Here is a 26,305-nt window from a genome sequence, read left to right as displayed (position 1 = left end):
CTTGGGGCTAAAAGTTGGGACTAAATCATTATAAAACCCTATTTTTCTCCTTTATATTCAAGATCACTAGTAAAGAATTTGTGTTTAGCATAAATTGAACAATCTTAAGGCAGTTTCAAAAATATTGTTCAGGACCTCACCTCAGATGCTTATTCTGAACTAGGTCTCCGAGTCTCAGGAAGGGATTTCACCTAAATAAGATATGTGAGATTTTATCCCAGTGGTTAGTGTTTTCAGAAATGCTGGTGAGAGAGAGACAGAGAAAGGGAAAGAAAGAGACACCTGGGGTGTAAAGGAAAGGGAATGTTGAGGGATAGAGAAACAAAAGATTTTCATTAACACTGATGTTTAAACTTACTTCCAAAGGGCTTAATTTTAAAAATAATAAGTTCACAAACACATTTGACTGCATCTATTTTATCTCCTAGGAAGAATTTAAAGAAGGGAAAAATCTCAGTGGCTCTCCTTTTATTATTGGTGGTGCCGGAAAGATAAGACTTAGAGACTCCTTGTGGCTCATCTGATTCTGTGAATCTGTAATATAAATATATCATAATAGACTTCCACAGAGATGTTGGATTCCTCTTCCAGCCAGCAAAGAACGTTTTTACAGAATACAAATGCTCAAAAATGTTTTAATACATCATTAAATTTTGCATGTAATAGGTTCCCTGCACTTGTCATAATCCCCAGATCATACTCAGTTTTTGCCCTGCTTTCAGATGGAAACAAAGGTGGGAGGGCGTTTGCCAGGGCATGCTCCCTCTGTTTACAGAGGTGGGCTGATCCAGGGCTTTCTGACCTTATTATTGTGATCTTCAACTTAGTCCTCCATCACCCGGCATTTAGTCCTCCCTGGAGGCCATTCTTTCTGCCCTCTTTGTTCTCAAGGAACAAAAGTACATAGCAAAAAGTACAAAGCCATATAAAATGAAAAAGAGGAGTAATAATAATAATGATCTTTTATTTAAAAAGGGCTGTGATAATTGGTGCAACAAACATCAGGTTAAATGCTGGGCAGATGCTGGAGAGACTGCACTCATGCCCTTGGGAGTACCACTGTGCCACTGCCTTCCGAGAGAAGGTCAAGCCCCTGCCACCCTGTCAGGTCTTCCGGGAGATGAATGAAGTGCATTTGGGATGAGGAGCGTGGCTTCCATTTCTTACAGCCACCTTTTCCATGCCATGTAAAGTGTGTTTCTCAACCCACCCTCGCCTCTGTGTTTCAGCATTCTCATGGATGAAAGTGTGTATTTATAGTACTTATTTCATAGGGATATTGAAGGGATTAAATCTTCTTATAAGACTTACCACAGCACCTGGCATATAGTGGTCAAATATTGTTTAGCTCTGGTGATCATGATGATGATAAAGAGGAGGAGGAGGAGGGATGGAGGTGACAATTACATTTGAGGGTAAAATGCTGTTAGAGATGTTCTAGGTCAGCCATTTAATAGAGATTTACAGAAGCAGGAAAGAGTGAGTGAGGTTCATGTAGCAGTGCCTCTCTAGAGACTGACACTGGTGGACAGCCATAATCTTCCTCTAGTCTATTTGTTCCTGGTGTCATTATAAGATTTCTGCGTCCAGTTCATTGCCATGGATTCATTCCCTCTATCTCAGTGAATCTTGACCTCCAGTCATTTCTTTTACATATCAGTGGGATATTTTTTCAGCGATTGTTGGTTTGGGTATGTTATTATTGAAATGCTGGCTTAATATTTGAAAACCACATAAAACCATGTCATAATGGAATTAATATATGTAATGAAAAGTAGTTTGAGGATCATGTTTTTATAGAGATTTTGAATGTAGATTGTAATGTATTTTAGATAGTCTCTATTTGGTACTCAGGGCTAGTGGCACTTTAAGGAAGAATCAGTAGTTGAACACATCATGTTGATGAAATTTTGTGGCAAATAAACTGAGTTGATTTCATTTTCAGAGTAATATGTTTGTTCCTCAGGCTATTTAATCTGTTCTGTATTCAAAGGCAAATGAGTTTCTGTTCATAAGGCAAAATGCAGCAATAGTTTTTTTTTTAGTATTGACAGTATTAGTTCTGGTGCTTTTTATTTTCAAAATATATAAAAATAAGAAATGGAAGCTTTTTGCAGTAGGTGCATCATCACTAATAGTTAATTTCAAGATTTTTGCAGTTTTTTGTCCTCTGATGTTTGTCATCTTGGAAGAAAAGGAAACATCATTTCAAATATTATAAAATATGTTTCTTTTCTGCACATATTAAAGGTCTTTTGTATAAAGTAGTAATGGAATATGCTTGAAGTGATCAAAATTTAATGGCCCATAGAGCATTTGTAAGCCAGAAGCTTTAGGATGAAATGCAAACAGCATTAAATGTCTAAGTTTATTTTCTTCCAGACTTTCATCTTGCAGTGATTTTCTGCAAGAATGGTATTAGGGTCTTATTGGAAACAGTTAATAGACGCTACAATAGATAATAACTGACTCTGTAATTAGTCATTTTAAGACAGAGGTTCTCTTTGAGCCACTGATAAGAATTGAATTGTGTCACTACATCATGTTTTCATTCAGCTGTCACAACCCGGCAATCCATATTCATAGACTCCCAGTGCTAAGCTCATTGCCAATTTAACACAGATGTGAGAGAGATATGTACAACCTCCTCAGCCTTTTGATCCTTTCTTATTTTTCATTTGAGGAAATGGCAGGGTAGCTTCAGAGTGAGGATAAGAGTGTCTTAGTGACAAAATTATGAGAAGATTAATTTGGTATGTACATAAAATATGTATATATACAGACATATGCACACAAAAAGTATATATAGATATATGCAAAATAACCACTTTTATGGTTAAATGTAAAATTCAACCAAAAATTTCTTAGATATTTCTGATTTTTTGAGTACTACAATAAAAATACTGCATTAATTTTTTATTTTTGTTTCCTTTCAGGAGAAACTTCTACTTTCATATTCCTGGTCCTTTTTTTTCTGTTGAAGAGATAGAGATTTCACAATTTTAGTTACATTGGCTATACCATATTCTCAGTTATATTTTATTTTTATGTTACTTTATGTTGTAACAAGGGCTTCCCAGGTGGCTCATAAAGAATCTACCTGCAATGCAAGAGATGCATGTTTGATCCTGGGTCAGGGAGATCTCTTGGAGGAAGGCATAGCAACATACTGCAGTGTTTTTGCTTGGAGAATCCCATAGACAGAGGAGCCTGGTGGGCTATAGTCCATAGGGTCAGAAAGAGTCAGACACGACTAAAGCAACTGACTGCACACCCATGATGATGTAACATTTTCTGTATGGTTGATTTTTTTTTTAACTATTTAATTTTTAAAAGCATATATAATTTTTAAAGTTACTTTCATTTATAATTACTACAAAATATCGGCCATATTTTGTGTTGTTAAGTACATTCTTGAGCCTGTCTTACACACAGGAGTTTTAACCTTCCACTCCCTCCATCCCTGTAATGCCACTCCCCCACTGGTAACCACCAGTTTATTCTCTGTGTCTATAAGTTTGTTTCTTTTATGCTATATTCACTAGTTTGTTGAAGATTCCACATATAGGTGATATCATACAGTATTTATCTTTCTCTGACTTATTTTGCTTAGCATAATGCCCTCCAGGTTTATCCATGTTGCTTCAAATGGCAATTTTTTTTTTTTTTTTATGGTTGAGTAGCATTCCATTGTATACAACAGTTTCTTTATCCATTCATCTGTCAGTGGGCACGTAGGTTGTCTCTGTGTCTTGGCAATTGTAAATAATGCTCCTATGAACATTGAGGTGCATGTATCTTTTCATAAAGGTGTTTATTTTTCTTTCAGATATTGCATGGTTGAATTTTTTTTTTTACTAATCCAATAACAGAAAAATTTATTTAAAAGCACGGGACAGAGACTTAAAAAATAAAAATCTGGGCAGAATGTCCAAATAATTTTGATAGCATATATTATTATCTCCCTTTTTTAACGAATAGGGTCAATTACCTAACTTTCCATAGTTAGGTTGCATTATGACACAGTAAGATTAAAGGAATTGCATGGTTGAAATTAACAAGCATCTATTGGGCTCTTCCTCTGGGCCAGGCTCTGTGGAAGTTAGAATGTTTCAAGTATTCCATGTTACTAGACCCCTCTCACTGGGGTCAGTGAGAGGAAAGAGGGAGCTTTCCCTAGGAGGTCAGAAGAGACTTCGTAAGAGAGAGATCATTTGAGCCTGTCCCTGAAGAATGGATAGAATTTCAGCAAAAGGAAACCAGGAAAGTAACTCTTGGTGAAGGAACCCTTTAAAGAAAGGCAAGGAAACAGTTTACTTAAGAACATGTCCTAGTTGAAGTGGATCAAAGGATATTTGCAGCTAAAATGGGGAAAATTGACTGTAGAGACTGGTTATGGCCACAACATGAAGGACTTTGAAATCACACTAGATATAAGATTTTAATCTGTGGGATTTAATAGGGAGCTAGAGATGTTTGTTAAACAAGGGAATTATGTGATCTGATAAGACACATATGCTTTCTGATTATAAGTAATAATATACTTGCTTTATTTCTTCCCTAAAATGTACTGGTAAGTTCAAAATTCTACTTGCTGTCCATATTATTTATATTGCTTTTTTTTCCTCTATAGTTAAAGTGGTTAGTTCTCCATACAACAGTTTTTAATGAAAATATTAAAAGGTTAAAAAAATTGACTCCAAGGAAAAAATGTCTTCTGGAAAAGAATTTTATAAATTTACCATGAACATTTGTAAAACCATGAAAATAAGTAGATCATAGGGCAGACTGAATTGTTTAAATGTGTTTACCAATTTAAACCATTAAGTTATTATCAGATGATTTTTATATAAACCATTGACCCTTCAGTACCTGGAGAAAGAGAGTCCAAGGCAGAGAGGAAAGAGCTAGTACAAAGGCTTGATATATGTGGTTACAGCAAGGAGGCTAGTATACCTGGAGTGGGGTGAGCCAGGAGGAGAGCAGAAGGTGATGAGAACGGAGAGGGAACAGTGACAGATCACATAGGACCTTGTAGCCACTGTAAAGACACTGACAGCGCACTGGAGAGGTCTAAGCAGGGAAGTGATATGACTGGATGTCTTAAAAGAATTCCTCTGACTCTTATACTGGGAAGATTCTGCAGAGAAGGAGAGAACCAGGAAGACCAGATTAATGTCTAATGCAACAGTGGGAGAGATGATGATAGCTCAGAACACTGTGCTAAGTGGTCAGATTCTGGATATGATCTGAAGGCAGAACCAACATGATTTACTGATGGACTGCATTCAGAGTATGGGAAAAGGTGGTTCCAAAATTAGAGAGTTTTGGCCTAAGCAGCAGGAGCAATGGTGCTGCCATCAGCAGAGTTGAGAAAGGCTGCAGGAGAAGCAGTTTTGGAAGTTGTAGGGGTGGGTTTTCAGTTTTGGTCATGTTGAAGTTGACATGAGTATTGAGTAGAAGTGTTAACCAGTATGTGTGTGTGTGTGTGTGTGTGTGTACAGAGAGAGAATGTATAAAGAGGTTTGGACTGGAGATAGAAATTTGAGAGTAGTCAGCTTATGGATGGTACGTAAAGCCAAGAGTCTCTAAGAGTAGTGTTTTTCTTACGATTTTTTTTTTCTAAGTCACTTAATGTTTAGAAATGATGTCTTGCATATATAGCAAGGAAGTGGGCAGCAGAGGATGAGATGGTTAGGAAGCATCACTGACTCAATGGACATAAATTTGAGCAAACTCCAAGAGATAGTGGAGGAGAGGGGAGCCTGGCATGCTGCAATCTGTGAGGTCACCAAGAGTTGGACATGCCTTAGCTGAACAAGAACAACTCACATATTTAAGTCCACCTAGAGTGCCTGATGAACTCTGGACGGAGGTTCGTGACATTGTACAGGAGACAGGGACCAAGACCATCCCCATGGAAAAGAAATGCAAAAGAGCGAAATGGCTGTCTGAGGAGGCCTTACAAATAGCTGTGAAAAGAAGAGAAGCGAAAAGCAAAGGAGAAAAGGAAAGATATAAGCATCTGAATGCAGAGTTCCAAAGAATAGCAAGGAGAGATAAGAAAGACTTCCTCAGTGATCAATGCAAAGAAATAGAGGAAAACAACAGAATAGGTAAAACAAGAGACCTCTTCAAGAAAATTAGAGATTCCAAGGGAACATTTCATGCAAAGATGGGCTCGATAAAGGACAGAAATGGTATGGACCTAACAGAAGCAGAAGATATTAAGAAGAGGTGGCAAGAATACACAGAAGAACTGTACAAAAAAGATCTTCACGACCAAGATAGTCACGATAACGTGATCACTGTCCTAGAGCCAGACATCTTGGAATGTGAAGTCAAGTGGGCCTTAGAAAGCATCACTACTAACAAAGCTAGTGGAGGTTATGGAATTCCAGTTGAGCTATTACAAGTCTTGAAAGATGATGCTGTGAAAGTGCTGCACTCAATATGCCAGCAGATTTGGAAAACTCAGCAGTGGCCACAGGACTGGAAGAGGTCAGTCTTCATTCCAATCCCTAGGAAAGGCAATGCCAAAGAATGCTCAAACTACCGGACAATTGCCCTCATCTCACACGCTAGCAAAGTCATGCTCAAAATTCTCCAAGCCAGGCTTCAGCAATATGTAAACCGTGAACTCCCAGATGTTCAAGCAGGTTTTAGAAAAGGCAGAGGCACCAGAGATCAAATTGCCAACATCCGCTGGATCATGGAGAAAGCAAGAGAGTTTCAGAAAAACATCTATTTCTGCTTCATTGACTATGCCAAAGCCTTTGACTGTGTGGATCACAATAAACTGTGGAACATTCTGAAAGAGATGGGAATCCCAGACCACCTGACCTGCCTCTTGAGAAACCTGTATGCAGGTCAGGAAGCAACTGTTAGAACTGGACATGGAACAACAGACTGGTTCCAAATAGGAAAAGGTGTACGTCAAGGTTGTATATTGTCACCTTGCTTATTTAACTTATATGCAGAGTACATCATGAGGAACGCTGGGCTGGAAGAAGCACAAGCTGGAATCAAGATTGCTGGGAGAAATATCAATAACCTCAGATATGCAGATGACACTACTCTTATGGCAGAAAGTGAAGAGGAACTCAAAAGCCTCTTGATGAAAGTGAAAGAGGAGAGTGAAAGGTTGGTTTGAAGCTCAACATTCAGAAAACAAAGATCATGGCATCTGGTCCCATCACTTCATGGGAAATAGATGGAAAAACAGTGGAAACAGTGTCAGACTTTGTATTTTTGGGCTCCAAAATCACTGCAGATGCTGATTGCAGCCATGAAATTAAAAGACGCTTGCTCCTTGGAAGGAAAGTTATGACCAACCTTGATAGTATATTAAAAAGCAGAGACATTACTTTGCCAACCAAGGTCCGTCTAGTCAAGGCAATGGTTTTTCCCGTGGTCATGTATGGATGTGAGAGTTGGACTGTGAAGAAGGCTGATCGCCGAAGAATCGATGCTTTTGAAGTGTGGTGTTGGAGAAGACTCTTGAGAGTCCCTTATACTGCAAGGAGATCCAACCAGTCCATTCTAAAGGAGATCAATCCTGGATGTTCATTGGAGGGACTGATGCTAAAGCTGAAACTGCAATACTTTGGCCAGCTCATGCGACGAGTTGACTCACTGGAAAAGACTCTGATGCTGGGAAAGGTTGGGGGCAGGAGGAGAAGGGGACGACGGAGAATGAGATGGCTGGATGGCATCACCGACTCTGTGGACATGAGTTTGAGTGTACTCCGGGAGTTGGTGATGGACAGGGAGGCCTGGCGTGCTGTGATTCATGGGGTCGCGGAGAGTCGGACACGACTGAGCGACTGAACTGAACTGAACTGAACTGATGCGTGATGTTACCAAATAATAGATGTTCACATCACTGCTAGAAATAGAATCAAGTAGAGATAAAAGCTTACTCAGTCTGAGCCTAGCAAATTAATGATACTGGAAATTAAGTCATGGACTGTTTTCACTAGACCTTGCTGCTTCAGCACCCAAGAATCTAAGTAAAGGAAAGGACTGATCTGACGTAGACTTCTTGTGTGGTGTGTGGAAGAATTAAGATCCGAATTTGCTTCATCCTCAGGTCTAAAGAGGCACTGGGTGGTGGTTAAGAGGGGAGGTCTGGCAAGGATTAAAGATTTGGATGGATATCTAAGGGGCAAATAGACTGTGGCCATGCTCAGTAACCACATGAGTCACAGACCACCTAGACAGCTTCCTTGATGCACGTCTCTAAGGGACTGAAACTTCCCTAGATATATTCAAGCCTTCCATAAACTGAATTTATCAATTGTCACAGCAGGCATGGCAGGGCTTATGTTTTGCTGGGAGGAACATAGCTGTTTGAGGCCAGAAATGAATAATTGAGAGCAGTAGAAGAAAGATTGAGAGCTTCTGTGCATGGTTCTTTTCTGTCTTAGCCACTTCTCTGAGAGTGTTTAGCTTCTGTTCTAAGTAAACATGAACAGATGCTTGAAGAATATCTTTTGGAAAGGAAGATAAATTAATAACAAGCTGGGGATGTTCATTTATCTTGGGCCCACTTGAAGTCACAGTTCAGACTTGAGTGAACTGTGATCACAAATGAAGTAGTGGGTGGGAAGAGTACATGGAGAACCCTGGCAGGATTGGGCACACCCAGGTATCTAGCAAGGGAGATGCCAGGAGGTCTGTACAGGAGCCCAGTTCTCAGGAAGGGAAGAGCAAAGCAGGGCTTTTAGGTCTAAAAAAGGGCAGGGAAAAGTAACACACTTTTATTGATGCATTGCTATATACATGATAGTGTGTTAAGGATCTAATACATTGATAGGTAATAAACATTTGCCTTTATATTTTACAGTAAACCTGATAGTATTATCATTCCTTTTTGTATATGGATATCTATGAGTTTGAGCAAACTCCGGGAGATAGTGAAGGACAGGGAAGCCGGGTGTGCTGCAGTCCCTGGAGTTGCAAAGAGTCAGACATGACTTAGTGACTGAACAGTGAGTCAATGACTCACCCCAGGATCACACATGGGACAAAGGTAGAGACGGGGTAAGACTCAAATTTAGTTTTGTCTCAATCCCCAAACCATAAGCCCTTACATTATTCAGAATCTTGGGAATAGGAACCAGAATAGAAGCATAAGGAAATGGAGAGAAATCCACAATGGCTGTGCTTGTGCATTAACACCAGATAGGTGCCATCTTGCTGGACTGGAGCGGAGTGGATTGAGAGGCTGTGGGTAAAAGCAGGGTCCTGTGAATCCACATTGAGGCTCTGCAGGCTGTGAAGGATGACCTGAGACAACAGCATTTGAGTCCTGTGGTTAGTATAGGCAACTTAAAGGAAGTGACTTAATTCTAAACCTCCTAGATGGGAGGGGGACGTTTAAGAACTTTTTATCTCAGCGAACTGAAGGAGGAAGGCATCAATAGAACCAGTTGTGGGAATCTGGGGTAAGCAAAACAGATGGCTGTGATTCTATAAATGAGGAAATTTAGACTCTGAGAGGCAAAGTGGTTTTGTTGAAGAACACATAGCAGCATATAAGGGCCCAGGACCCAGATCTCGTCCCTTATCTGGCCTAGGTTTTAACCAACATGCCATGGGGGATACCTCCTGGCTGCCTTTGGCCTTCTTCCTTTCTAGTCAACAGTGATGTTGACTCCTATAGCTTTCATTTTGCTTTGGAAATATTCCTAATGAATGTGAATAATGTGGGAAAGAGGTTACTGAACAAAAGTTTGGCCACGGCCAGTTTGCGACTGTGGGATCCAGTTGGGCAGGGGGTTGGGGGCAGAAAGGCAGAGAAAAAAATGGGAGAGAAGCCAGATAAACAGCATCAGAAAGTTTAGATGTTATCAGATGGTCCTGGGCAAGGTTCCTCATTGCTCCATGCCACAGATTCCTCACTTGTATCCTGGGAATAGTAACAGTACCCCCTCTACAGAGATGTTTTGATAATGAAATGAGATAATGCATATAAACTACTTATCTCAGTGCCCCGCTGAATGGTTTTCATGTCGTTTACATGCCAGCACTCAAATCTGACTAAAGAATGTGGCAACGATTTACTTCAACATCCAGTGCCATTTTGGGGGTAGTGTGTTGTCGGCTCTTCTGTTGATACGTGTGTTTTATGATATGGAAGTTTCAAACCATTCTGCTGTACTCACTGGATTTCCTGGAGTTTAATTTAAACATTCCCATCACAGTTAATGTGACTCTGGTCATTCTCCTTACTGCCAGCAAGCATGATTTCAATCTTATACCGGGTACTGCCACAATAATAATACCTCCTCTTGGCTATTTCCTACAAATGACTTACTTCATCTTGGTATAATAAAGGCAATGCAGGAGAAAAAATTATTTTCAAGGAGGAAATTATGACCAACTTTTAGGGTGGTGAGCAAGATACAATTTTAAGAAGCCAAACCTAAGTAGTGTACAGATACAGTTAATTTGACCCTTTTTTCCTCAGGAACATCCTGATTTTCTGGTTATGAAACCATTTGGACTCCTCTTGTAGACTTTGTTCTGAAACTTAAAGCATGCAATGGTCTTCTTTTCTTGTTCTCAAAAGGAAAAGGGCTGACTGTCTTCATGCAAATTAGCCTGCTTTTGTTAAAGACTTCAGGGGACTCATCTGTGAAACACAGTCTAACAATAAGAAGTGTAGCACAACTTACTGTTCTGCTTTCAGCTGATGTAAGATTGTTTCCCACAGTATGAAATATTTAAAAAAATAAGAGTGTTTCATCACAATGCCAGAACTCCAGCAATGCCTTTGACTGCCTTCAGGGGTGGTGGTGAAGGTGGGAAACCGACTATTCAGTACTACATTATTTTCTGATGATTTCGCACATAGCTAGGGAAAGTGTAAATGAATGCGGAAAGGTGGATTTGATGTGCTAAATTTAGGACCAGCGATTACAGACTTTGGAGTTCTGAGTTTCTGTTCGCTCCTATGTAATTTCTGATATCAAGGAAATACTAAGTAGGGATAGTATAAAAATAATTTGTTAATAATGAGTAAAGACTGTTTTGACAGTGTCTAACGCTGAAGAAATGTATCTCATTATTCTGACTGTATTAATTGAGGTTTCTTTTTTCCCCTGTGTTTCAGTGACAATTTCGACAAGCACCTTCTTTGACGGCTTGCTGGTGACTGGACTGTACACGTCTACCAGTGTTCAGGCTTCACAGAGCATTGGAGGGTCTAATGCATTTGGGTTTGGTAAGCTATATTTTACACAGTTATAGGTCTTATTTTTGAAATATCTAAAAGTATTCGACATTTATTATTTCAGAGAAAATAATCTGAAGTGATTTTTATATGTTTGCTTAAAGTTAAGTGAGTTGAAGTAAGTCATAAATATGCAACCAACCACGAGTTGGTGTGATGGCCATTCTACTCCTCTCTCCGTGTACTGCTGCTGTTACACTTGGTCCTGTGGGATTTGAGTAGATTCCTGTGTTCTGTCATTTAGGTTGATGGAATTGGAATTCATTCTGATGCCCATGCATTTATTCAGTAACCTGTATTTATAAACAGTTCTTAAAATCTTGGAATAAGTGAAAAGTGTCATATGTTTGGCAAGTAAGCATCACATACAGTGAAAGATAGCAATAATTGTTGAAATTATTGCATTCTCTGAGTATTCATAAAATAATGTGATTTAATATTAAAAATACTTATATGGAGTCTTTGTCCTTAACCCAGAGACCTGGAAGTTTACTTAAGTGGAGGCAGAAGGCTCCGTGGTGGTCACTGACCACAGAGGGTTCTAGATTTGGAAATCTGTGGTTTACCCATAACTTGATAAACATGCCAGTCTGGGATTCAGTAGACCCTTTACAGCATCAAAAATGCAAATTTACTATGTCAATTTATGTGAGACATGAAATCTCTGATCCTACTCTGAGATTAGAAAACTGTACAAGATTTCCTCCGTTAATGTGAGAAAGAATTCCATTATTGAAGGCAGCCATGTGTTCAATGTTTTATTTTTTTCCTAGGGTATTTATTAAATAAGTAAATTTTACCTACTTTTGATATATGAAGGAGCATCCCCTCTATGTTGAGTCCCAGCAGAGCTCTGCCCAGATACATTACTGCTTGATGTCAGAGCAATAATATTGAGGCTACAGTGGTACCCTGCTCACCCAAGATGGGGTTCACAGCCTCAGGGTAAAGAAACCAAGAAGTCATTTAATCATCTTGTTAAAATTATCTGACATTGAGAATTTACCCTATTTTTAAAAGATCCAAGATAAGCTTTTGTAATCTGTTGGTTACTACTTTTAAGGTCTAATCCTTCAGAAAAAATAAAATTCTCTAAGTCTAAAAATTCCACTTTTTTATTCCCACCCTTACTGTGTTCTGTAGAAGTGAGAGGTCAGTTATAATCTTATATATATAATATGTGTACATAAGTATATGCCATACTATGTGTTATGTTATGTATGATTTTCAAGTAGGGTTACCAGATCTAACAAATAAAAATTTACAGAATACCGGCTAAATTTAAATTTTACATAAAAACAGTTTTAGGATAAGTATGCAGTATTTGGGATAAGATGTCCTAGGTTCTGCCTTAACCCAACTGAATCAGAACCTCTGAGAACAGGGCTTGGCATTGGCTCCCAGGTGATTTTACTGTTTATCCAGGGTTGAGAACCACTGTACTGGACCAGTCCAGGGGCCACACCTTCAGCATCCCTGGGAACTTGTAACTAGAGAGTTCCTGGCCTTACTCCAGACTCAGTGAATTAGACACTGTGGGCGGTGAGACAGTGTTCAGTTTTTCAATAAGCACTTGAGATGATTTTGATACCTACTAAATTTTGAGAACCACTCATCTACATTAATTAAATGGGAGAGACATTATTTAAATGACCATATAAATATGTATAGTAAATCTTGCTAGAGGCTAGCTAGGAAATGTACCAAGTGCTGGAAAAGGGTGTGACACAGAAATGAAATCTAGACTGGAGTAAAATGGCATATAGTTAAGAAAAGCTTTCCTGGGGAAGTCGTATTGAGCTGAGATGTGAAGAATGAGAGGGAATTAGCTTCCTGTGGAAGGTAGGGCACAGCACACCTGAAGGAGAGAACAGTAAATGCAAAGGCCTCAGGGTGGGAAGAGGCTGGCTGTATTCTAGGAATGAAAAGAAAACCTTGGAGTGACTGACCTGGAACCAAGAGGGAAAGAGAGAAGGCTGGATAGGAGACCAGGGCCAGAGCATTCAGGAGCAGAGGGTGCTTTGAGGGTCTCAGCTGAGGAGTAACTTTAACAGGTTTTCATTTTAAAGGGATCACTCTGTTGTCAGCATGGAGAACAAACTGTCAGGTCCAAGAGTGGATGGAAAGAGACTGTTCAATGGTTAAAGGTCTGATGTGACAGGGCAGGGAAGGAGTCTAGGTGCACACTGACATCGGCCAAGCCTGGACCAGAAGGAGCATACGTCGGGGGTGTGTGTGCGGTAAGAATGTGCACCATGCAGTCAGCCAAACCTGCTCACAGATCCAGGCCCAGCCTTCATTAGTCATGTACCTCAGCCACGTTGCTTACTAAGCTTAATTTCCTCATCTATGAAATGCTGATGACAATGGCACCTGCTTCATAAGGTGTTGAGCAGTTGCAAAGATGAAAGGAGGTGATAAAGCCCTCACCACATAGAAAATATTTAGTAAAACTTGTTGTTCAGTCACTCAGTCATGTCCAACTTTTTGTGACCCCATGGACTGCAGCATGCCAGGCTTCCCTGTCCTTCACCATTGAAGTAAAACTCAGTCAGTCAGTCAGTCAGTTCAGTCGCTCAGTCGTGTCCGACTCTCCGCGAACCCATGAATCACAGCACGCCAGGCCTCCCTGTCCATCACCAACTCCCGGAGTACACTCAAACTCATGTCCACAGAGTCGGTGATGCCATCCAGCCATCTCATTTTCTGTCGTCCCCTTCTCCTCCCGCCCCCAACCTTTCCCAGCATCAGAGTCTTTTCCAGTGAGTCAACTCGTCGCATGAGGTGGCCAAAGTATTGCAGTTTCAGCTTTAGCATCAGTCCCTCCAATGAACGTCCAGGATTGATCTCCTTTAGAATGGACTGGTTGGATCTCCTTGCAGTATAAGGAACTCTCAAGAGTCTTCTCCAACACCACAGTTCAAAAGCATCAATTCTTTGGCGATCAGCTTTCTTCACAGTCCAGTATCCCCAAATTATAAATCTTGATACCTGAAGCAGCTGCTGTTCTCAGTCCAGGACTTTTATGTACTTCCTTTCGCTGGACCAGGGTGGGGTGGGGGAAGCATACACACAGAGAAACAGTTCTCAGGTGGAATTAATCTGAGGATTATAGCTCCAGATGATTTGAGAGAACTTGGCTGAATGAACTAACCATTACGTATCATTTATAAGTATACTATGAACATATATTGAAAGAATATATACAATGCATGTATCATATGCCTCAGATTTTAGCTGGTAAGCCAAACGAAAAACTAAGAATTGAAAATTGTTAGAAATGGTGTAAAGACACCTTGGCCTTAAGATATTTTCCATGGTGACTTTGAAAGCTTGTAAAAAGGCAGTTTCACTTGAATCAGAATGTATTTTGGTTTGGTTAAGTGGCACATAGTCTTCCCATGACCTCCAGCCCTAAGATGTAGAGGCTAAAGAGACTTCTGAACTTGAAGTCCATTGATAATAGTTTGACCTCCATAATCAAATGCTCAGGTCTCCCACTGGTCACTTGGCGTTTTTATAGGACATGATTTTTATGTGGCTGGATGGGTAATTGAGATCTTTTTTTAAGTTCCAGTAATATCCAAATAATTTTTTGTGTGTTTATGTGATAGTGGTAAGTTACCTTAAAAACAAAATTTAATAAAATAACTTGAATATTATTAAACAGTAAATCTTTATAAATAATATAATAGAAAACAGAAGATTAAATGTCTTTTTAGATAAATGATCATTTTGGAAACAAAAGCACATTGAATTTTTGGTACTTAAGTGTCACATAGTCTTTACAATTTAAATAGAATGGAAAAGATTTGAGTAGGGTACAGATAAGAAAATAAAAGAACAGTCATAGAATGTAAAATGTAACAGAGTTGCTGCTTTTTGATAGTTTTGTAGCTATAGGAATCAGACTGAAATAATGTGGCAGCCTTTGATCTAGAACAAAAGAATTATTGAATACATAATCTGTCTTTAGGCTCTGACTTAAGGTGGCTCAGTCAGTAAAGAAACCACCTGCAGTGCAAGAGACCCAGGTTTGATCCCTGGGTTGGGAAGATATCCTGGAGAAGGAAGGGAATGGTAATCCACTCCAGTATTCTTGCCTGGAGTATTCCATGGACAGTGACTAACACTTTAAACTGATGAAATTTTAAGCAAATATGACTTATTTGCATTTTTCCAATGTATCGTGGAATTAGTGTGTGATAAGCTTAGCTGGTAAAGAACTGCCTGCCAATACATGACTGAGTGACTGAGCACATATGCACGTAAGTGGAAGAAAAATTCCAGAAGTACTTTTCTAGGCCCAACTATATGTTTTGCTTTGCCTTGCTTATCACAACTAGTTAAATGTGTGTGTATGCATGTGTGTGCTCAGTTGTGTCCAACTCTTTGTGACCTCATGGATTACAGCCCCCCAGGCTCATCTGTTCATGGGATTTTCCGGGCAGGGATGCTGGAGCGGGTTGCTGTTTCCTTCACCAGGGGTGTCTTCCTGATCCAGGGATTGAACCTATATTAGCAGCTGGACTCTTAACCACTGAGCCACCTGAGAAGCCCTTTTTTCTACTTATAGTTAATTTTAATTGTACTAATTACACTAAAGTTATAGTCACTCTCTTTTGAATATATGTGTATGACCAGCCAAAATAAGGCCATAATTATTAAGATATTGTTGTATAAATGTAATCCCTCTAGCATAACTACATATGCTTCTGTGTAAAACCAGAATTCTTTAAAATGTATGTCTCACTGACCAGAAATAGACAAATGCCTAATAGCCAGAAATACATGAAAACAATAGCTACACAAAAGCTGACTGTATGCCAGTAACGCATGATTTGAAATACCTCATTTTGCTTGTCAATATAAGAAAACATGCTGCCCTAGGGAGGACTGATGTTTAATTATGGATATCTCTTTGTGTATCCCAGAAAAAAATGCTTCCCTCTTGTCTTTGGCACTGAATTCCAGCTCAATCATGTAAATCTTCAAGGCTCATTGTGGTTGCTCAATGAAAGGCTATTTGAATATCCTTTCATACAAACTTGTTCCTTGTCCAGACACTGAAATTCATTTTACTCAATACTTAGTATTCTGGCTCTAAAAGCATATTGCTTCGTTTTTGGTGTTCTGGCTTTCTAAAACCTGAGAATCAGGTTTGCAGTTCTGATGAGTAGCAGCCACACTTCAAATTGTTAGACCCTGCATAAATTAAACTTTTGTTAGACCCTGCATAAATTGCTTTGTAATTCCTAGATAATTTTGCTCAGCTAATACATCAGCCATCTTAGCAGTTTTTCACTTAAGCTTTTATAATTTCCTATGCTTTTAATTTATTTTTCAGTAAGACCCCTTCTAGAATGACAAGATTTGATGAAATGTAAGTTTGGGGAAAAACTGTAATGATCAGATCCAAGATGTGTTCTTGGATTCAGTCAATCATATCATGTTCTAATAGAGATTAAGCAAGTACCATAAAGCAAGTGTGGAATAATATTTTCAATATTATCTTTAAAGCATGGTATTAGAACTTTAGAACTTAATGATTTTATTCCCAGAGTGATATGGCACTCTAGATGAATAGGGGCAGATTCACAAAACAAAGTAAATATTTTAAGACTTCAAGTTTTAGTAAATCTTATATTCAGTTCAGTTCAGTCGCTCAGTCGTGTCCGACTCTCCGCGACCCCATGAATCACAGCACGCCAGGCCTCCCTGTCCATCACCAACTCCCGGAGTACACTCAAACTCATGTCCACAGAGTCGGTGATGCCATCCAGCCATCTCATTCTCCGTCACTACTTAATAAAAATGTGTACTTTACTAGTAGATGTAGATTGTGTGTTTCATTTCCAGAATACAAGTTTTGTTACTGCTTTGTTTCATTTTCATTAAGAATAAAAATATAGGGTCTATTTTAGCTAATTTTTGGTTATCCTTCCCATCACAACTAAGTAGAACTTTTTGCAAATTTAGTAATTATCACCATGACCCCTGCATCCCTGGACATTAGCTACAGTTCAGTTTTGGATATCATATCTGTGGGAGTTTGAGACACACACGTGTTATGAATACATGCAAATATTTAGGCTGTAATATCTGTAAAGAAGGGGCATCCACTAACAACTTCATTAAGTAGTGTCCTATATTTTGTGATATTTGTTTACTAGCTGCAATCAAGTTTAACTACTCAGATGATCTTGTTAAATTTATTTTTTCTGTCCCTTTACAGAGAAATATTTTGTAACATACTTAAGAAATTTTAAACACATTGAGGGACTGGAAGCATGACGTTTTTTGGGTATGGTAAATGAGCTATAATATAAATGACAAGAAGACTTTAATTAAACAAACTGTAGTCTTGGTGGCACAGTCTGTAAAGAATCCACCTGCAATGCTGAAGACATGGGTTTGATCCCTGGGTTGGGAAGATCTCCTGGAGAAGGAAATGGAGACCCACTCCAGTATTCTTGCCTCTGGGAAATTCCAGGGACAAAGGAACCTGGTGGGTTATAATCCATGGGGTCACAAGAGCCGTATGTGACTTAACAACTAAACCACCACCACCACCACTGTAGTAAATGGTACAAGGAACATAGTTGACGAGAGATGAAGTTGCCATTCATCTTTCCTCTTTATGGGATATTAGCCTAAGTTTGTTCTTTATTCATCCCATTAGGGTATGCCAGCATTACCTTCATTAAGAAATACTATTATATGGTTCACATTTGACATATGACAAAGAATTTAGGGTTATTTCGCAATTCATAAATCACTACAGAAAATCACTTAAAAGAGTAATGGGCATGATGAATATAACTGTTGAATTAATCAGTTGACAAATTGCTAGAGAAAATGTTGAGGAGCATGAGGTTTGGGTCAAGTGGAAGAGTTAGTGGAGAAAGGCAGCTCAGTGCAGGGGCCATGATGTGACCTCTGGAGTTAGGCAGCTCTGGCTCCATGCCTGACTCTGCTTCTTGCTGCCCTGGACCTTGTCCTTTCCTCCCCTGAGCTTCAGTGTCTGCATTTGTAAAATGAGGTTGATAGGAAAGGCCAGTTCACAAAGTTATTAGGTGTATTAAGTGAGATTTTCCATTCAACTGCCATGTATTCTATATATATGCTCAAAATAGGTATTTTTTAAAAAAATAATCAGAAGTTCTTTCTATAGGAAACAGAGTTATCATTACCATCTTTCTAAATTCTATGTATATGCGTTAGTATACTGTATTGGTGTTTTTCCTCCTGGCTTACTTCACTCTGTATAATAGGCTCGAGTTTCATCCATCTCATTTGAACTGATTCAAATGCATTCTTTTTAATGGCTGAGTAATACTCCATTGTGTATATGTACCAAGACATCAAAAGAGACACAGGTGTATAGAACAGTCTATGGAACTCTGTGGGAGAGGGTGAGGGTGGGATGACTTGGGAGAATGGCACTGAAACATGTATATTATCATATGTGAAACAAATCACCAGTCCAGGTTCGATGCATGATACAGGATGCTCGGGGCTGGTGCACAGGGATGACCCAGAAGGAGGATAAGAGGAGGAGGAAGGTGGGAGGGGGGTTCAGGAAGGGGAACTCATGTACACCCAGGGCGGATTCATGTCAATGTATGGCAAAACCAATCAATATAATAAAAAAAAAGGAAACAGAATGAGAAGACAGTTCAAGTGGCAGAAGGTTGAAAGAGGGAGGTTAATTTGAAGTGGGAATGAACCCAGTTTCTTACCCATAGAACTTAGATCTGAGATGTACCTTGGGTGGAGCCTGCCTCAGCCCCTGCCCTCATGTAGGAAGGGCAAGTGGTGGCTCTAAATGAGAGAGTGTGGGTATAAAGACTAAAACCACGTGTTCTGACATCATTCCCAGTCTCAGATACCTTTTAAAAAATGTAATTCACATACTATAAATTTATCATTTGAAGTTTACTTTTCAGTGATTTCTAGTGTATTCACAAGGTTGTGCAACTAACACCTGTATCTAATGGCAGAATAATTTCATCACCTGCAAAGGAAATCCGATCCCTATTAGCACTCACTCACCATTCTTTCCTCCCCTCTGTCCCTGACAACCACTAATCTACTTTCTGTCTCTCTGTTGTTTGTTATTCAGTCGCTAAATTGTGTCTGATTCTTTGTGAACCCGTGGATTGCAGCACGCCAGCGTTCCCTCTCCATCACGACCTCCCCAAGTTTGCTCAAACTTGTGTCCATTGAGTCGGTGATGCCATCCAACCATTGCATCCTCTGTCACCCTGTTCTCCTCTTGCCCTCAGGCGTTCCCAGCATTAGGGTCTTTTCCAGTTGAGTCAGCTCTTCGCATCAGGTGGCCAAAGGATTAGAGCTTCAGCTACAGCATCAGTCCTTCTAATGAATATTCAGAGTTGATTTCCTTTAGGATTGACTAGTTTGATCTCCTTGCTGTCCAAAGGACTCTCAAGAGTCTTCTCCAATACCGCAGTTCAAAAGCATCAGTTCTTCAGTGCTCAGCCTTCTGTCCCTATCAGTTCAGTTCAGTTCAGTTCAGTCGCTCAGTCGTGTCCGACTCTCCACGACCCCATGAATCACAGCACGCCAGGCCTCCCTGTCCATCACCAACTCCCGGAGTTCACTCAAACTCATGTCCACAGAGTTGGTGATGCCATCCAGCCATCTCATTCTCGGTCGTCCCCTTCTCCTCCCGCCCCCAACTTTTCCCAGCATCAGAGTCTTTTCCAGTGAGTCAACTTGTCACATGAGGTGGCCAAAGTATTGCAGTTTCAGCTTTAGCATCAGTCCCTATAGCCATGCCTATTTTAAACATTTCAAGTAGACATTTCAAATATGATATATGGCTTTGTATCTGGCTTCTTTAACTTAGCTTGATATTTTCAAGGTTCATTTGTGTTGTAGCATGTATCTTCATTCCTTTTCCTAAGTCATAATTCTATTATATTGATCTACTACATTTTTATAGTGATATACCACATTTGGTTGTTTCCAGATTCTTGAAAGGAGTTAGGGCTGTGCAAATTGGAAATGTTTAAGGAGGATGTAAGGCAAAAGACCACCAAATTCCATAAGTAACTCATCAGCAGCTGTAAAAGCTCTGAAGATGCACATTACACTTAGCTTTCTCTATGGTTCAGACCTGAAAATGGTTGGAAATCAAGATGAGTGACTCCTTTGCCTTTCTTCATGCCATTCTAGGGAGATAGGTTACTGTGGCATTGTTTTTACCCAATCACTTTGGCCTCAGATTAAACCATGGGGTACACAAGCCAAACTGTTGCTGTTATTGTTGTTGTTTAGTTGCTAAGTTGTGTCTGACTCTTTGTGACTCCGTGGACTGCTGCATTCTAGGCTTTCCTGTCCTTCACTATCTCCTGGAATTTGCTGAAATTCTTGTCCTTGAATCAGTGATGCTATCTAACCGTCTCAGCCTCTGCCACCCCCTTCTCCTTTTGTTCCCAATCTTTCCCAGCATCAGGGTCTTTTCCAGTGAATCGGCTTTTTGCATCAAGTGGCCAAAGTATTGGAGCTTCAGCTTCAGTATCAGTTCTTCCAGTGAATATTCAGGACTGATTTTCTTTAGGATTGACTGGTTTGATCTCCTTGCAGTCTGAGGGACTCTCAGTCTTATCCAGGACCACAATTTGAAAGCATCAGCTCTTTGGTGCTCAGTGTTCTTTATGGTCCAGCTCTCACATCTGTACATGACTACTGGAAGAAAAAACAAAGCATATCTTTGGCTATATGGACCTTTGTCAGCAAAGTGATGTCTGTACTTTTTAATGTGCTCTCTAAGTTTGTTGTAGCTTTCCTTCCAAGGAGCAAGCGTCTTTTAATTTCATGGTTGCAGTCACCGTCTGCAGTGATTTTGGAGCCCAAGAAAATAAAATCAGTCATCGCTTCCACACTCCCTACTTCTTTTTGCCATGAAGTGATGGGACCGGATGCCATGATCTTAGTTTTTTTAACGTTGAGTTTCAAGCCAGCTTTTCCACTCTCCTCTTTTACTGTCATCAAGAGGCTCTTTAGTTCCTTTTCACTTTCTGCCATTTGCATGGTATCATCTGTGTATCTGAGGTTGTTTATATTTCTCCTGGCAATCTCGATTCCAGCTTGTACTTCATCCAGCCTGGCATTTTGCATGATGTACTCTGCATATAAGTTAGATAAGCAAGGGGACAATATGCAGCCTTGTGATACTCCTTTCCCAATTTTAAAGCCAAGCTGAGTCAATCAAATTTACTAGTATAGGAATTTAGAATTAAGACTAATCAATCACTTCCAATTCTTCATGAACTCAGTCAAGGCAGACATAAACTGTCAGGAGCTCTGAGCAGCTCTTTTCCACAGTGGCTCAGAGGAAGATCATGCAGAAATAGGAGAAGGAGAGAGACGGAATGCTGCCTGAGGTGTCAGAGCTTTCCAAGCTCTTATTTTAGGCTTTCTTCCCATCAGGCTCAGATATTCTTGGGCTCTAAGAAACAATTAAAAATAGCTAACATCTATCAAACACTTTCTGAATGCCAGATTTGTTGCAGGTATTAACTCTTTTGATCTGAACAAAAATCCTACTATAGTTATTTTCATATTGTTGATAGAGAAGCTAAGGTACAGAGACGGCAGGTAACCTGCCCAGGGTTACACATAAGGAGTTGCAAAGCCATAATCCAAACCTGGCTCTATAGCCACTCATTAAACTCCACTTAACAGCTTGAGCCAGCTTGAATTCGTTTCTATTACAGCCAAAATAAACTTCACTTTCAAAAAGTGCTAAGCCCTTCTCTGCTTTGCCCCATCTGTCCCTAATTCCTATTTCTTCCTAGCCTCCTTCTATTCCTTTCCAGTCACCTACTCCCTCTACATACACACATACATATCCATGCACCAATCGTGGCAGCCCACAAACTGTCCAAAATCCCAGCTACTTTCGACCTTGTTTATAGTGCTTGGAATTCCTTCTGGCTCTGTCCGCTGGGCAGCCATCCTGCCATTTTTTAAGGCCTCTGTCCTGACTTGCCTCCTCTACTGAGCCCATGTGACCCCTCCTCTCTGTTCCTCTGTGGTCCCTGCCTTCATAGACCTCTTTGCTCCTTCCTCAATGCTCCACCCTCTGACCTTCACCAGATATCTCTAAAAATCTGCTGAATTTTCTTGTTTAAAAACTTTTGTATGTCCTTGAAGATGAGAGATGCTCTAGTCAGCTTCACTCTCATGGCACATAACCAGTGCTCAATAAATATTTATTGAATGAATAACAAAAATCTTTGAATCTGTATGAGGTATTTTACTAGCATTGACATTAGTAAAATGCATGTATTAATATGTGTACAAGTGGACAGGTATGGACAAGAGAGAGAAAGTATTATTGTCTTTAAGTTTGAGGATATTTCCAAATCTACATATGTATTTATATGTCTACACAGCTGTACAAACACTTGAGACTGTAGGAACAGATGTATATTTTATTATCAGAGATCCTGAAAAAATTTATTATCTTGCCCATCATTTTGTTCCTGTCTCTCCTGGAGGTAGCAGACATCAGTGCCTTCAATAGGAGAGTGATTGATTAAGTGCATTCTGTAGAATCAAGAGAGCAGAAACATTGTCAAGAGATTGTTCAGTTCATCTTCATATCATAGGGGCAAGTCAATGTAATGATGCATGTAATGATCATTGTAATGATACATGTATGTATCAGTGTAAGATACATGTACTGATACATGTAATGATCATACAATGTAATGTATCATGTAATGATCCGTTCCGTTCCGTCGCTCAGTCGTGTCCGACTCTTTGCGACCCCGTGGACTGTAGCCTACCAGGCTTCTCTGTCCATGGGATTCTCCAGGCAAGAATACTGGAGTGGGTTGCTATTTCCTTCTCCAATGATACATGACAGTAAATTTCTTATTTTATTTCTTAGATCTTTCAAAAAGCAATGACTAAAAACTGGTGACTATAATTTTTGGGGAACATAGTTGAAGAGAATAGAGTTGATTAAGGTCTATTCAAGTGAGGTTGAATAGTCTATTAAAGGTTTTCTGGTATATATGTGTAACACTTGGCATAACTTCAAATGTTTTTTATATAATTTTTAATATAATTGAAAATGGTATATGTTTGTTTAAAAGTATTTCTTTCCTTTAGGCAAAGAGCAAACAAATGACAAAAAATCAACCAAATAAAAAAACTAAAAAATCCCCACACTTGACCTATGATTCATCCATTTCATAGCTCTTTAATTATTTAACTTATCTGTCTTCTCTGGACAGTTTACATATTCTAGATAGATAAATTCAGCCCTGGTAAGATATGTGCACAGAAATCTCTGTTGCTGCTGCTGCTGCTGCTAAGTCACTTCAGTCATGTCCGACTCTGTGTGACCCCATAGACAGAAGCCCACCAGGCTCCCCCTTCCCTGGGATTCTCCAGGCAAGAACACTGGAGTGGGTTGCCATCTTCTCCAATGCATGAAAGTGAAAAGTGAAAGTGAAGTCGCTCAGTCGTGTCCGACTCTTAGCAACCCCATGGACTGCAGCCTACCAGGCTCCTCCATCCATGCGATTTTCCAGGCAAGAGTACTGGAGTGGGGTGCCATTGCCTTCTCCAATAAATCACTGTAGGTACTTTAAAAATGTATCCCTAAGGAAGAGGGGTTCTTTTAAGTTCTGTACTCTTCCTTATTCTTGCTCAAATCCATGTGCTCAGGAAGACAGTAAATTGGCTGCTCACAAATAAAAACATTGGTAAAGTCATATTTTTAGAGTAGATTTTAGTAAAGTTGCCACTGTGCTGTATAAGTTATGAATTTTGAAATTGTTTTGTTATAACTTTGTCTGTTAGTGTTAAAAAATTATTGGCAAAGAGACTCCTCTGTCTTGACAAATATAACCTTATTTCTCTCATTAAAGAAAATATTTGCCCCAAAGACTGAGCACCAAACACCAAGGACAGAGCAGTAGGTCATTATGTGGGGGTACTTTCTCATGCCTAAGTTTTTAACAATAATTCTGGAAGATAAATGAGGTCCTATTGCTCTGTAAAATTGTTTCTGTAAATGAGGTCTTACTGCTCACTGGATAAAAGCAGAATCAGAAATGTTTTTCTCTCTTTTTCTTAAATAATAATTTTTAAAGCCACTTTGTAATACTGTGTCTTTGCTAATAAGAGAAAACTGTTTTTCTGTGAGAGTGAGGCTTTTCACAGCCTGTCAGTCTGTCCACTTTAACCAGAGACAAGATCAAGTACATACTTAAGGGAATAAACTTCAGAACAGCTGGCCTAGTGGTTGTTTAGCTTCTAGTGTAGTTTCCTCTTCAGGTTTTCCAGTCCTTTTTTAAGGTATCCCAGTAATGATAAATGAGTTTATGTTTCATGTTCACAGTAATTGATCTTTAAATACTCTAGGATAAGGTTTACCTTTTCCTATCAGCTAAATTTAGGAATAATTTAAAATAACTTTATTATGCTATTACTTCCTGAAAATCATTCTGATGACTATCTTTGAAGTATTTTTAAAAAGTGAAAGTAAATTCTTGGCATTGCTTAGGAAATAGTTCTGAATACAGCATGTGAATTTGAAAATAGGTGTAGGAGTCCAATAAAGGCATTTCACAAAATGCCAGTTCTGTTTCACTCTTGTCTTCTGTTCTTTGGTTTATAGTCAACCCTCTGATGCTGAGTTTTGCATGTGGCCTAATAGATGTGTAGGCTGCTCTCTGAAGCAAGCATACAATTAAATTACTGTTTTCAGGACTCTGAATGTCTGAATGGAAAGATACTTGATAGTGTGGGAGTTGCCAGTTTTGAAAAACAGAATAGCAAAAATTGTTAATATTTTGGTAAAAGTCCAGAGCGAGCTCCCCTCCTGCTCTTCTATGTGTTTTCATACATGAGAACCATGTTGTTGTTATTATCTAGTTAATTATGTTGTTTCTGGTTCTCTTTCAGGAAGTTCCTCTCCCAGTGAACTCTAGTAAATAGCAAGTTAAAAGTAAAATAAATGGTGCTATCAGACATCAGGCTCTGGAAAGATGTTTTGTTTATCCTTAATTATTCTGTTTAAAATAATTATTTGCATTAGGAGAAGATTCTTTTTAACCTGACATTTAACCTCAATGATCCAACAGCATTTCTAACAATTATAATAAAAATGGAGAGAAATCTGTTATTAATAAAAGAATTCAATTGGGGTTTGGCTTTCTGCTTCCACAGAATGGGACAAATGACCAGCTCTAACCAATGATGAGCTTGGTGAAGTCTGTCCTTAAGCCCCTAGCTCTCCCCTCCCTTTTCTCTCTTTCTTGCTGCAGTTTTCAACAAGAAGATGGTATCAGCCACATCTTTGAATGAATTTTAAAACATTGTGTCGATAGCAGCTTCTCCCGCACTGTTTCTCCTGAACATCTAGTGTCTCCTGTTATACTAATAGGTCTCACATGGAAAAAGAGTAAAAAAATCTTGGTTAAAGAAAGGTAAACAGTGCTCCTTAGAATCTTTAATATGCTGTTTGTTTGTTTTTCTTTTTGAGCCATAATTCACATGGCATAAAACTTCCCGTTTAATAGTGTACAGTTCAGTGATTCTTCGTGTATTCACTATGTTCTGCAACCATCACCACTAATTTGAAAATATTTCCATCTCCCCAGAAAGAACCTTATATCTTAAATTAACAGTCAGTCCCAAATCACCCCCTCCTCCAATCCCATGGCAACCACTAAATTTCTGTCTGTATAGCTATTCTGGACATTTTATATAAATTAAATAATGATATGTGACCTTTTGTGACTAGGTCCTTTTACTTATGTTTTCAAGTTCATCCATATTGAAGTATATTAAAAAATTAAGTGCTTCATGCTTATGTATGGCTAAATAATAGTCCATTGTACGGATATTCAGTGTCTTATTTATCCACTTATTTGTTGACATTTGTTTACAAAACAGAAATAGACTCACAAATATAGAAAACAAACTTATGGTTACCAAAGGGAACCCAGCAGATAGGCACATTGGTAGAAGCACACAAATGAAACACAGAAGCAGTGGTATCTACGCCCCCGTGTG

The 26,305-nt window shown here is 39.2% G+C and overlaps 1 protein-coding gene across 1 annotated transcript in view; it reads left to right on the top strand.

The window, feature by feature from the left end:
- RELN (reelin) overlaps positions 1-26,305 on the top strand; it is a 593,433-nt gene that overhangs the window by 67,355 nt on the left and 499,773 nt on the right. Inside the window, exon 2 of the mRNA XM_055420724.2 lies at positions 11,120-11,230. Within this exon, the coding sequence (XP_055276699.2) occupies positions 11,120-11,230 (111 nt within the window). The remainder of the gene's footprint in view (positions 1-11,119; positions 11,231-26,305) is intronic.

The sequence above is a fragment of the Moschus berezovskii genome, chromosome 3, assembly GCF_049115385.1.
Source record: "Moschus berezovskii isolate FMDL1 chromosome 3, NW_MosBer_1.0, whole genome shotgun sequence".
Classification (NCBI taxonomy): Eukaryota; Metazoa; Chordata; class Mammalia; order Artiodactyla; family Moschidae; genus Moschus; species Moschus berezovskii.
Note: the sequence above shows the minus strand (reverse complement) of the source record. Positions and strands in the feature narration are given on the sequence as shown.